This window comes from Telopea speciosissima, chromosome 5 (genome assembly GCF_018873765.1).
Source record: "Telopea speciosissima isolate NSW1024214 ecotype Mountain lineage chromosome 5, Tspe_v1, whole genome shotgun sequence".
Classification (NCBI taxonomy): Eukaryota; Viridiplantae; Streptophyta; class Magnoliopsida; order Proteales; family Proteaceae; genus Telopea; species Telopea speciosissima.
The window spans coordinates 629,557-641,782 of NC_057920.1; the positions used below are offsets into that span (position 1 = coordinate 629,557).

Consider the following 12,226-nt stretch of genomic DNA (forward strand, 5'->3'; position numbering starts at 1 on the left):
GCCTAGGTTACCTAAAAGTTGCCCTAGTTCCAAAATAGAGGCAAGGCCACTAGTTCCATTAGCATTACTCATTAGATATTATTAACATGTGATTGAATTGTGATATCATATATTTTGTGAGGTTGGCATTTTCTTTTTATAAACAAAAAGGGGGAAGTTTTCATACACGGTCGTGTGTCCTCTCACAAAAAATTGGAAAAGTCATAAACCCCCACCCATTAATTAATGCCTTGAAACGCCCACCCTCTCACATACACGGCTGTGTAAGCCGTGTATGAAAACTTTCCCCAAACAAAAGGGGATATAGAAAAGAGGAAAAGTTTGCCAATAAACCCTAACAAGATGGGAAATTTTTCATGATTCCCATTTTCAAATTTCTTAGTTGTAGGATGTATCTCTCTCACACACACATACATTGACAAGAATTCTCTAGTGTAAATTTTTCTAGGTTTACCAAAAACTATATAGCTAACCGGGTAAACACCTTTCCAAGTAAGTGCATATGAAAAGATTTTTATTTAGTATGCCTATTAATATTCTTAGGGCAGAGGTTTGCTACCAGGTCATGTGGCTCTTATGCTAACACCTGGGCCAATACAAACGTGCGCATGGGCATCCACATAGGGAGCATGGTGGTCTTTTCACGCAGCCATGTATCTGGGTGTAGGGGGTAGAATCGGACTGCACTCTTTTCCCCATATTCTTATAATGTTCTGCGCTTGTGAGCATAACGTATGCTAACACCTCCCATTGTCTCTCTCATTTTCCTTATGAAATAATACATCTATACCCTTATTTAAGGGTGTAAAACGGTGTGGTTCCGGTTCGGTGCACATTTTGCAAGGTAGAAATCAAAACCGCACTGGATAAGAATCACTGAAAATCATAATCGTTTTATATGCGATGCAGTTTTAGCGGTTTCTATTCCGTTTTCATTATCCGGTTTACATACAATTTGTAATACCAGTTTTTCCATTGTACCCTTTAATTTTATTTTTCATACCCTTGTTATGTGGGAGAAATGATATTGTTTCATACACATCTAACTCTAGGCAAAATTCACTTAGACATGCTAGTTGCAATGATAATTTTAAGTGATTACTCAAGACTGCAAAGTACCGCAAGGGAAACCAACCTAAGGACATCACTAATTCATACCCCACTCAATTCATTAACAAAGTCCACTAAGATATGCTCATACTAAAACCTTTTTTGTCTCTGCATAAATTTGGCTCTTAAACTGAAATTCAAAAAAATCTAAATAAGGAGTCCTAATATTTTAGAATGCTTAACATCATTCTTAAACAAATAAGAATATTCCTAATCTCAGTTTTCTACCCGATTTTTATCCGGTTAAGTTATTATTATTAGGACTCCTTATTTAGAATGTTCTCTGTGTCGCAACGCAGGCTATGCCCAGGCACATGGGCAGCCTGTGCAGGGGGCAGGGTGATCATTGCGCCCATCCCCATGTGCTTGGGCACAGCCTGCACTGCGGCACAGAGAACAACGCCTCATTATTATTGGAAAAGATTGGAAACACTACTAGACTGTGTAGCATACGTTAGCACCTCCTTGTGTCTATATCTCTCCTCTCTTCTATGAATTGATGTATCATCCACCTATTGTGGGAGGAGAGAGATTGACACAAGGAGGCGCTAGTATACGCTATGCATCCGGACATGAACTCAATTCCTTATTATTATTGGAAAAAAGAACCTGTAAGGCAATGTGGCCCCTGTGCCTAGACACAGAGGGGCGCAAAATGACTGCCTTGCCCCCATAAAAGGCAGAAATCTCACTCCTATTGATGCTTCTATGCACCCTCCCATTGGCCTTCACGTTGGGGCAAAGGCCTAGCTGCCTTTCACGGAACCCTCTCCCTTATTATATTTTGGATGTCATTTAAAAGGCTAAATATTATCGTCATAAAACTCTATTACTTACTTTTCAAACCTCACAAAGCATCTGTTCTTCCACGTGGACATATGATGTTTCAGAGTTTAATTCAATCAAATACCTCACAAAGCACATGTATCAATACTCTAGACATTACGTCTGAAAGGCTACTGCAACTCAAGGAAGGCGTAGATCGTGGAATCCATAAATTCTTCCCTCCTGAAGATTGGGTTGGATTGGATGCAGGTGGAAAGCAAATGAGTGAGAGCCTGCGTTTGCCTCTCTAAGCTCAGATTCATGGTGGCCTTCATGGTCCACTAAGCCATAGCCAAGATCCTCATCTCTCCCTTCCTTGATCAAAACAATAAATCCAAAATATATATATTTCAGGCGCCAAGCAAGTTGGGGAAAGAGAAACAGAATGTCAGAATGCTTACAAATTGGTATAAGAGATTCCTATTCGCTTCCTCCGAGTTCCTTAGCTGCAAACCCAGAGAACAATCTTCCATTATACTTAACTGGAAAAGTAAAATGGAGACACAAGAAAACTAAAAGAGTAAATTAACTTAACCTTTTTCTTGTGAGTGTCCGTCTGAGTCTGGATCCTGTGATACTGTTGAAGTGATAAAGATTGATCGATCTTTAAGTGTGTAGAGCCAAAGAAAGAAGGCCAAAAACTAATTTTATAATACAAGCATCGACATGAGATACTAGAGACCCAAAAACATAATTTTGCTAGTAAGAAACTGCACTCTGTTATAATTATGTTCTTGAGAAGTTCAAGCACCGGAACTCAATAGGAATGGAGGGAAAATTACGTGCACACCCCCTCTGCTATGGGTTTAATAGAATCTACCCAAGGTTTCAAAAAATGAACGAGTGCATCCGTGGATCCAGGGCATGCCCTGGGGTTCGCTACTGCCTTGGGAGATCTGCGTCAGGAGCTTGATCGGTGATTCAAGTCTCCTTAGCGATACCTAATCAACAGTTACTTGCTTTCCAAAAAGTGGAGCATCTGGGTACCATATTTGATCTCTTGTGGGTCCTCTCCTCGCCTCCTTGTGGGGTCCTAATAGAGTCATGGCCGGTCCTGCTAAACTAACTGACCGTCATCCAACGTGGGCATCCGACGGCTGGGCTGTGCCGCACATGTATGCAGCACAGCCCAGCCATCAGATGCCTCATTGAGTGGAGAGGAGCCGGATCCATGAAAATTTGGAAAACATGGATTTCTTTCCCCTTTACTTTTACAGATATAGCTCAAAACTAACTCTTTACAGTCATACATACCTTTTGATCACGAACAATCTTCAATGAATTGTCCATGTTTTGCTCAAGATCGCGCAGTTCCTCGATGCTCAGATCATCCAGATCGTGTTCACCCGTCCTCTGCCTGTCAAAATACCGTAACGAAGCTTCAGCTACGATGCACAAATTTGCAGCAAAGCAACAAAGTTCTTAAAAGTAGCAAGAGGTCCTCTTGTCTATTATCACCTAATTTCTTTACGGAGATTATTGTTGATCTGCTTCAGCTTATTCAATCTTTCTTGCATTTTCTGCAATCAATCGGCCAACAAATAAGCATGTGAACAGACGTAAATTTTTTACAGAAATAGGGAGGAAAAAACAGAGAGTCCAGGTGACGATTATCGTCTTAACCTCGTAATGCGATTGCCAGAGATTGACCCCAGCAGTCTGCTGATACCGATCAAATATCTTCTTTGTTCTGAAAAGAGGGGAAAAGAAACGATAAGAAATCGGGAAAAAAATGGGGGAAATTAGGGGTACAAAGCGACCTGGTTTCCGATGAGTAAATGAGCATACGTTGTGGAGGGACTGACGTATTCATGGAATTTGCCGGTGCTGGAGAACACGATGAGAGAAACTTGTGCGTCACAGAGAACATTGAGCTCCCAAGCTTTCTTCATGATACCGCCTCGTCGCTTCGAATAAGTGACCTGCCTGTTGGTATCATTTTCTATCCTCTTGATCTCGAACTTTCTTCCACCCATCTCTTCTCGTTCTCTCTGCAACAACTTCTTCTTCTTCTTCGTTTTTTTTCTCCACAAACCTCGATGTTGAAGGACGTTAAAAAGCAATTGAGGCTGAGTGGTAATCTTCGGTATTAAATGGGAAAGAAAGGTGCAGAAGACATTCCACATTGAGGGGTAGGGACCAGAAGCTTTAGATTTCAGAAATTAAGGGTTTTCCAAGTTGGTGAAAGAGTTCAATCTCTCCGTCTCTCTCTCTCTCTCTCAATCGAACTTCTCAGTCCCTCACACCTCTTTATGCCATTTCTACCCTTTTACCCGCTCTTTTGTAGTTCTTGGCTGATGGTGATTTATTCTCCAACCAGATTCCTGATTCATGATCAATCACTGATTCTTGATATGACCAAGCTGAGAATTGCCGATGGGTTTTAGACTTCAAGGCTTCAACTTCTATATCATGCAAACTATTTCTATCACTTGCAAAGAAAAAGAAAAAAAAAAGGACTTGCTGCCCAGTCTTCCGGCATTAGAGTGGACGGCGGTGGGAATTAAAATCCTCTTACAATGCGGGCATCGGCCTTGGGGTGGAATAGGTAGGGAGAGAGGGAGGGAGGTGCCACCCAGGAGACTCAAACTCGAGACCTCCTTGTTAGAATGGGCATGAAGCGCACCACGGCTCACCAACTGCACTAGGCAGTTTTTTTTTTATTCTTTTCTTTTTTCTTGAACTCGGCACCGTTGGATGTCGCATCTTCCACGTGTGGAACTCTTGCAATACCAGATTAGGATACTACAAAAGATTTTTCCTACGCGGGTGGAGAAATCTATTCAAGAGTCCCTAATCTCCTTGTGACAGTGGAGAACATAAAGGCTGTGTTTGGTATGCATTCTTAGTTGATTTTGCATTCTATAAAAATGACTATTTTGTCATCCGAGAATGCAAAATGACCTAGAATGCATACTAAACGCAGCCCAAAGTTCACGTATTCTCAAATACATCTGTCTTTTGGAAACCTCCCCACTTCCAAATAGATCTTTAGCATGGATTTCGTTCACGATGACAGAATTAGATGCCAATGGTACTGATTTCAATACACATCAGACCAAATCCGTATCGATTTCATATCAAAACAGCAGTTTTCATTAAAAAATATCACATTTGTATCGTTTCAGCCAATCAATATTGACTAGATATCAATATCGGATATCAATCACGGTTGATATTGATACGAATCAATTGATACGGCTGATCGGTTTCTGATTCCTAAAACTATGATCGGTTCATAAGCTTATATGACAAGATTAGGGTTTAAAAAGTAGGAATAGAGATCCGGATTGGTCCAGGTTGGATGGAATCAATCCAGAATTGATGGAAAATTGGCTAAAAGAAACCCTATACCCTAGTTTTCGTACAATATCGGCCCAAATCATCCGATTTTTCAAATCCTGGCGAAGATTCAAAGTTTCAACCCAATTAAAATTGACATTATTGCAAAAAAGTACTGAAAATTTAAAGATTACCAAGAAGGTGCACAGACTACCTGAGCCATTCCATTCCTTAGGAATTCAATGATTAAAATTACCCCCATTACTCTTCCATGTGGTAGAATAATTGCACAAATTAAAAATTTAAGTGTTTCAATCAGCATCCACAAATGCTTTTACCAACTTTTGAATTATGCAAAACTATACCCAAACAAAGAAAAAATTATGCAAAATAAAATCTTGTTAGGCACTCAGGCTATGTTTGGAATCCGTGAAAAAAAAAAAACGAAAACAAAAAAATTGAATTTGAGGCAAAGAGACACACATGAATCAATCAATACATCATCATGATTTATTGTGTTATTATGTTAGTATGTTATTTCTATTTTTAGTACCCAAACATAACTTTAGGCTAAGTTTTCTAAGAGATTGAGTTCCCTATCTAGGTGCGTATGTATTATATATACACCAGCACCTACCTGTGTCTATTTCTCTTCTTCCACAGGAATGGAAGATATGTCATTTCTTATAAGGAAAGAGATAGATAAACACAAGGAGGCACGAAGGTATGCTATGAACCTACAACTTTTTTCTCTCGTTTTCTAAATAGGCACAACACGTACATGAAGAGGGTATTTCTTTGAGGGTTTGTTCATAACCATTTGCTTTCATTGGATGATCCCATTTTTCTTCTTTGGTTTTTGGTTTTTTTTTTTTTTTTTTTTTTTTAAGAAGGGGGGGCGGGTTGGGGAAGAAAATTTATTGAGAAGGGCATGAAAAGTCTTCATAGTGAGAAAGGAGTTGAAGCTAAAGAGAAGAGATAGGCCAAACTCTCTTACATGCAATAGATAGTGCCAATAGATAGTGCCTTTCGGGTTAAGGTATCTACAACAAAGTTGATATCCCTGGGAATACAAAGAAAAGAGTAACTAACAAAAGATAGGCAATGTTGTTTAATATCCTTTAAAATTGGCGCTAAAGCAATAGGATAGTATCTGACTCCTCTACTTCCGCCTGCCCAGTACTGTCGTGCGCCCCACACACAAGCATGGCAGAAAGTATCGCCTTACCCCCGCTCGGGCAAGGCACTCAGGCAGGGGTAAGGCAGTACATTCCGCCTTACTTCGGCAGTAGGGACAGGCGGAAGTAGAGGAGTCGGACGCATTTGAGTTGTACATTGATATACTTGATAATCTCCTGATTATCGGATTCAAATTTGGACTCTTTGCTGGCTTGTTGAGAGAGCATGAGACAACCCATTATGAACGGCAAGAGTTTCTCCAACAGAAGGGGAGCTAAGGTGATATGTTTCTGAAACAACGAGCAGAGGAACTCCTAGGTGATCCCAAATATATAATCACACCAAGGCCTCCCATAGTTGCGTCTTTGGACAGCGAAGCATCGCAATTAACTTTCACAAAGCCGTGAGGAGGGAGCCTCCATATATTTAGAGCAGTAAATGTAGATGAAACTTGAGCTGAAAAAATGGTGAAGAGGCAGTGTGGTGTCCTTTTGAAATTTCAGATACACCATCTCTGCTAGTACCTTTTATAACTTCAATAGGAGACCAATATTTCTTGTTGAAGACCATGTTGTATCTAGCAATCCAAAGATACCAGCATATGAAGGTGGACAGGAGAGGAGGGACAGGGTTTCATCGCGCATTATCTTATCATTTAATGCAGGCAGATAGGCATAAATGTCCATTTTAGATGACATAAAAACCCATGCCCCCTATTTGATGGAGTCTATGGGAGAATCCCTGTGTACAAATCATAGTTAGCACAAACGGGAACAATAAAAAAATGGAGTTTTACGGTACGGATTTTAAACGGTAACAAATTGCAAACAGACGGTCAAATAAAAAGGCCAAAAAAACAGAGAATGGTAAAAAATAAAAAACGGACGATACGGGTTTTAAACGTTTATATTTCAAAAAAATGGCACTATTCTCATATAAATTGAGGAATTTTTATTTAAAATATATGCTTTCAATTTCGGTATACGTGCATTGACCTTGGATAGAAGGTGTTATCCTGAAAATAGCCCTTCGAGTCATCTTTTTGTTAGTGAAAGAGTCGGGCCGACCAAAGTTTAGGAGAAAGAGATATAGTCACTTGAGCCCAAGGTTTTAAAAAATGCCAAAAAAATGGGAGTGTATTTTAAACATGTTTTAAAGGCATTTAAAACGGGAATGCTTGTCGTTTGCCCTTTTTTCCCATATGTTTGGGAAGTATATGGAAAAACGTGTTTAAAATGAAGTTTTAAATGCATTTTTGCTAACAGTGTGAATAATAAATTGACACTAAACACAATAATTAATATTATGATAAAAATTTTAAGAACCTATTATTTAATAGGGAGAAAATACACCACCCGGTCCTGCATGGCACGCCGTCCATGCACCCATACATAGGGGCACGTGTAATGACTATCCACCTCTCTGGAAATATGGAAATGACCGGGGATGCAGCGGTCATTTTGTGTACCCCTATATCTGGGCACAGAGGCGGCGTTCGCTGCATGACCAGGTGGCGTTCTCTTTCCCTATTTAATATTTGTGATAAATAATTTGGGATAACCAAAGAAAAAAAAAAGGGGCCAGCCATTCATAGTTGTTGCCTCTTTGCAATCTTTTTTAATTGATTTTTTCTTTGTCAAGTGTCAAGTTTATTTATTACCCCAAAAAAAAGGGAAAAGGAATGCCACCTGGTCGGGTAGCGCGATAGGTACCTGCACCCAGACATAGTTGTACGCAAAATGACTGGTGTTCCCCCTGTAAAGATGAAAAGGACCAAGTGTGCACCAGTCATTTCGCACACGGTTGTGTCTGGCAGGTGCACACCGCACTGCACTACCGGTTAGCATTCCTTATCCTAAAAAAAAGAAAGGAAAAAAGATCTCTGTCCGAAAATGTGGCCTACACCAGCACTCCCATGAGTCTATCTCTCTGCTCCCCATTTGAAAAGACACCTCTACCACCTTGTCTTAAGGAGGAGAGAGATAGACTCATGGGAGTGCTTGGGAAAAGATCTCTGTCCGGAAGTGTGGCCTATGCCAGCACTGCCATGAGTCTATCTCTCTCCTTCCCATGTGAAAAGACACCTCTACCACCTTGTTTTAAGGAGGAGAGAGATAGATTCATGGGAGTGTTGGCGTAGGCCACACCCCCGTTAAGAAAACTTCTTCCCAAAAAAAAATGTCAACTTTTTTTTTTGGTAAAGTTTGTTAGGTGCTTGTTGCTTTTAAGAATTAAAGATTTGATGGGATGTATCCTCGGCATGCATTGTTTTTTTTTTTTGGTGGTAAATGGGCTTGCATTGGTGGCTCCCTATGTTTAGTGGGGAATTGTGTACTTGTGTTAGAGTAGCTATCCTATTCAATTCAATGGGGGGCCATGGTTTAACCCATAGTTTGGTTTCTGAATTTTTTTTGGTGAAAAAGAAAAAATTAAGTTAATATAAAGGGATATACACAATGTTTTTGGCGTGTGCATGGTGGGCCAAGTTAGTAGCTACAGCTAAACAAAAAGAGTTCCCATGTTTTGTAAATCTAGTATCACTATATAAGTTCAAAATATAAAGCAAGTCCGTAATATGTTTCCAAGGCCAAGCGGAATTGGTTGGAGATGGAAGAACATCGGTGATCATAGAGTAAGAGCACCATACTTCTTGGTTTCTGAATTGTTATCCTCTTTTGTGCGATACATGGCCCAATGCACTTTAGCGTCCGATGGTGGCCATGAGACTGAGAGGGTGAACTTTAAAGAAGGTGCACTGCCTGTCAGATGCACAAGTGAGATGCAATGGATAGTGCACCGTATTTGAGAGGATAAAAGTCCCTTAGTTTCTGCACACACTTTCATGGGCTACCCTGTTGGTGCAGGGAGTACACGATCGGTTAGCATTTTCTATGCCTATAAAATAATAAAAAGGGGCAAAAACTCTTTGAGCTGCTATGGTTTCTTATATCATCTCATATGCATAGTTGAAAAATCGGGTTTTGATTGGGGGCGAGTCGCCTGATGAGTCAAAATTTTGGAAAACCTAGTCAAGAGTCGTGTAGACTAGGCCAAAATAAAAGTTGACGAGATTGGGTCATAAATCATTCAAGTCAAATAAGACTCAGTTGCCCGAGTCATGACAAACTTGGTGAGTTTAGTCGTTTTTAAAAAAAATCATAAAGCCGATTCACTTAGAATTTGAGTTGAGTAAAATAATTAATCCATATTCTGAAATAGTAAAAAACCCTCAACTCCTCTCTCTTCTCTTGTTCCATCCATATAAATCCTTTGTTTTCTTTCTTGGTTTTCCTTTTTTTTTCTTCTAAATTTTTGCTAATTTATACATATTTATTGTATTAAAAAAATTAAAAGATGTGACTTGCCTTGATCAAGTTTGACAAGGCCGAGTCATTAGGTTTTTCTAAAAGAGACGAGTCAAGTAAAAAAAACCAGGTTTTCCAACTATGGTCATATGAAATAGTTTAGTGGGAGAAAGTAGTCAAAGAAAGTCACTCGATCGCGCCAATCACACCGCCCCTTTGCATAGGGTTGCGCAAAATGATCGTCGCACCCCTAGTCATTTCTGGGGTTCTAGGGAGTGTGGCGATCATTTTGCGCGCCCTTGTGTCAAGACGTAGGAGTGGTGTGTCTAGCGTGACCGGGTGGCATTCTCTTTCCATCCCTTATTATAATTATAAAAAACAATAAAAAATGTGAAAGAAGGTTTCCCACGCTGGCAATGTGGGAAGGAATTTGCACACTACCACCAATGAGTGATTTGAAAAAAGTATCATTTGTGTGGATCCACATTTTGAAAATAAATAAAAATACATGTATGACTGTATGAGGCCCTTTTTGTGGGAGAGTGTGAGAAAAAAATCCACATACTCTTTTCTCCTAAAAATTTCATGTGAAAAGGCACAGCAAATATCAATGGTTCAGAAAATATTCTCATAGTTTTTTGCTTCCTAATCACGTGGCTCTTGTGCCTAGACATTGGAGTACATGAAAGTACCACCTTGCCCCTTATAAAATAAAAATCACTTCTATTTTGATGCCTCTACGTACACTCTCGTTGGCACTCACGCTGGTGCAGACGCTACATGATCAGACAACAATCTCTTATCTTTTTTTTTTTTCCTTTTAAGTCTTCATCTCCCGCATCTCCACTGCATGACCAAACAATGATCTCTTGCCTTTATTTTTACTTTTAATTCTTCATCTCCCGCATCTCCACCCACAGGACCATTGCTGCAGTAGCTATATCGAGCTCGATCATCATATTTCTCTCTTAGAATCCTATTGACCAAAAAATTCTCTCTAAGAATCTTCTACCACCTCAACATTTTGGTTTCTTATTCTGCACACAAGCTTCTCTCCAAAAGCAGAAGGATCTTCTCTCTTTGCTTGGCCGTGAACACCAACTTCTCCATTGTAGCCATATTGGATCAGCTCCACCATTTCTAAGTCTGTCACCCCCTCAATTATTACTTGTACGTATTATTGTCTCTCAGCCGGTTCCAATCAAGAGTATAAGAGACATTGATGAATCCGGATTCCATTCCATCCCCATAAAACCTTTCATAGGATGTGGGACCCGTTTTTGGCGGGTTGATCCACACTTCAAGGAGGGTGTGAGATCTGTTACGTGGCATGGGGTCTCTGCTTTCAATGGCCGCCACCAATACACTCCCAAGTCCCAACCTCAACACCTACCCCCAAGCTAAACCATAATGCTATCCCTAAGGTTATGTTTGGCTGCCAAGAAATAAATAAAAAGAGAAAAAATAAAATAAATTTTTTTTTAAAAATTTTTGAGAAATGAGATGGATTTGGTGTTTGGATTCAAATAAACCTACCTGAGTCTGTAGATTTAAGGGATATCAACAAGATGGGTTAAGAGGCCTAGTTATACCTAGGGGTGTCAATTTAGGATCAGAAACGGAAACTGGAACCGATCCAGATCGACAAGAACCAGAACCGAACCACCTAATAGCTTATTGGGATGGATTTGATCCTAGAGATATACTATTGGTTCGGGCCGATTTTGATCCGGGTCTCCCAACGGTTCTAGAACCGATAGCCCATTAAGGACCTAGTAGCACCGGAACCATTGGAACCAGATAATATGTAAACAAATTGAATGGAAAATTAGAAATCTGAAACCCTAGAAGGCTTTAAACCCTAACCTATTAATAGTATTACATTGCTTGGGACTTTTAAGTGGCGCTTTTTTGTTGCTCTTTTAAGTCCAGTATATGAGTTGAGTTTGAAATAGAAATCATGAACTCTTAAAGTTGTTCCTTATTTATATATGCATCAATGTCTTTATTTTTGGATCTACAAGACTAATGACTATATTTATGTATGATGAAGCTCCCGTTTTCTTAGAAAAACTCTCCCTTTCCTTGTTTTGGGCTCAATAATGTTTGGAACTGATTAAAAACCAAAACCGGACCACCCATTAATTAACAGTCCTGGGTCTCATATTTGGATCCGGCAAGCTTATTGGTCTGATTATGGTCTTGACACCTTAGAGTTGGAACCGTTAAGGATTTGGACCAATAACCCAAAACCAAACCAATTGACACCCCTAGTTATACCATACACAGATTTAAAATACGAAATTGGATCAGACAAATTGGCCAAATCAAGTGGATTCGAGTCAGTCAACCACAATCCTGATTCCTACCATTCCAGAGCAGGCTATTCATCAAGGTTTCTAGAGTTCAGGTGGAATCTGACCGATTTTGGCGGATTTCCAATTGATTTACCCCACGTTTTTTTTTTTTTTGGTCATCTCTAGAATTGATTGATCCCAATTACATATAAATTTTTTTTCTTTATT

General features: G+C 39.7%; 1 protein-coding gene across 1 annotated transcript; it reads right to left on the minus strand.

Annotated features, from left to right (window-relative positions):
- Window positions 1-2,049: 2,049 nt before the first annotated feature.
- On the minus strand, window positions 2,050-4,024 carry LOC122661918 (agamous-like MADS-box protein TM6). The gene is made up of 7 exons (XM_043857430.1): window positions 3,724-4,024; window positions 3,559-3,625; window positions 3,394-3,455; window positions 3,190-3,292; window positions 2,471-2,512; window positions 2,337-2,381; window positions 2,050-2,250 (listed from the first exon to the last, which is right to left on the minus strand). Exons 1-7 carry the CDS (start codon window positions 3,909-3,911, stop codon window positions 2,077-2,079), a joined length of 681 nt encoding a protein of 226 aa, XP_043713365.1. The 5' UTR covers window positions 3,912-4,024; the 3' UTR covers window positions 2,050-2,076.
- Window positions 4,025-12,226: the final 8,202 nt, after the last annotated feature.

Bases quoted from the DNA above. Each gene is read 5' to 3' on its own strand.
- LOC122661918 (XM_043857430.1), bottom strand. From the start codon at position 3,911: ATGGGTGGAAGAAAGTTCGAGATCAAGAGGATAGAAAATGATACCAAC. The intron at 3,626-3,723 runs GTATGCTCATTT...CCCTCTTTTCAG, and splicing joins TACGTCAGTCCCTCCACAAC to AACAAAGAAGATATTTGATC. The intron at 3,293-3,393 runs GTGATAATAGAC...GTATTTTGACAG, and splicing joins AATCTCCGTAAAGAAATTAG to GCAGAGGACGGGTGAACACG.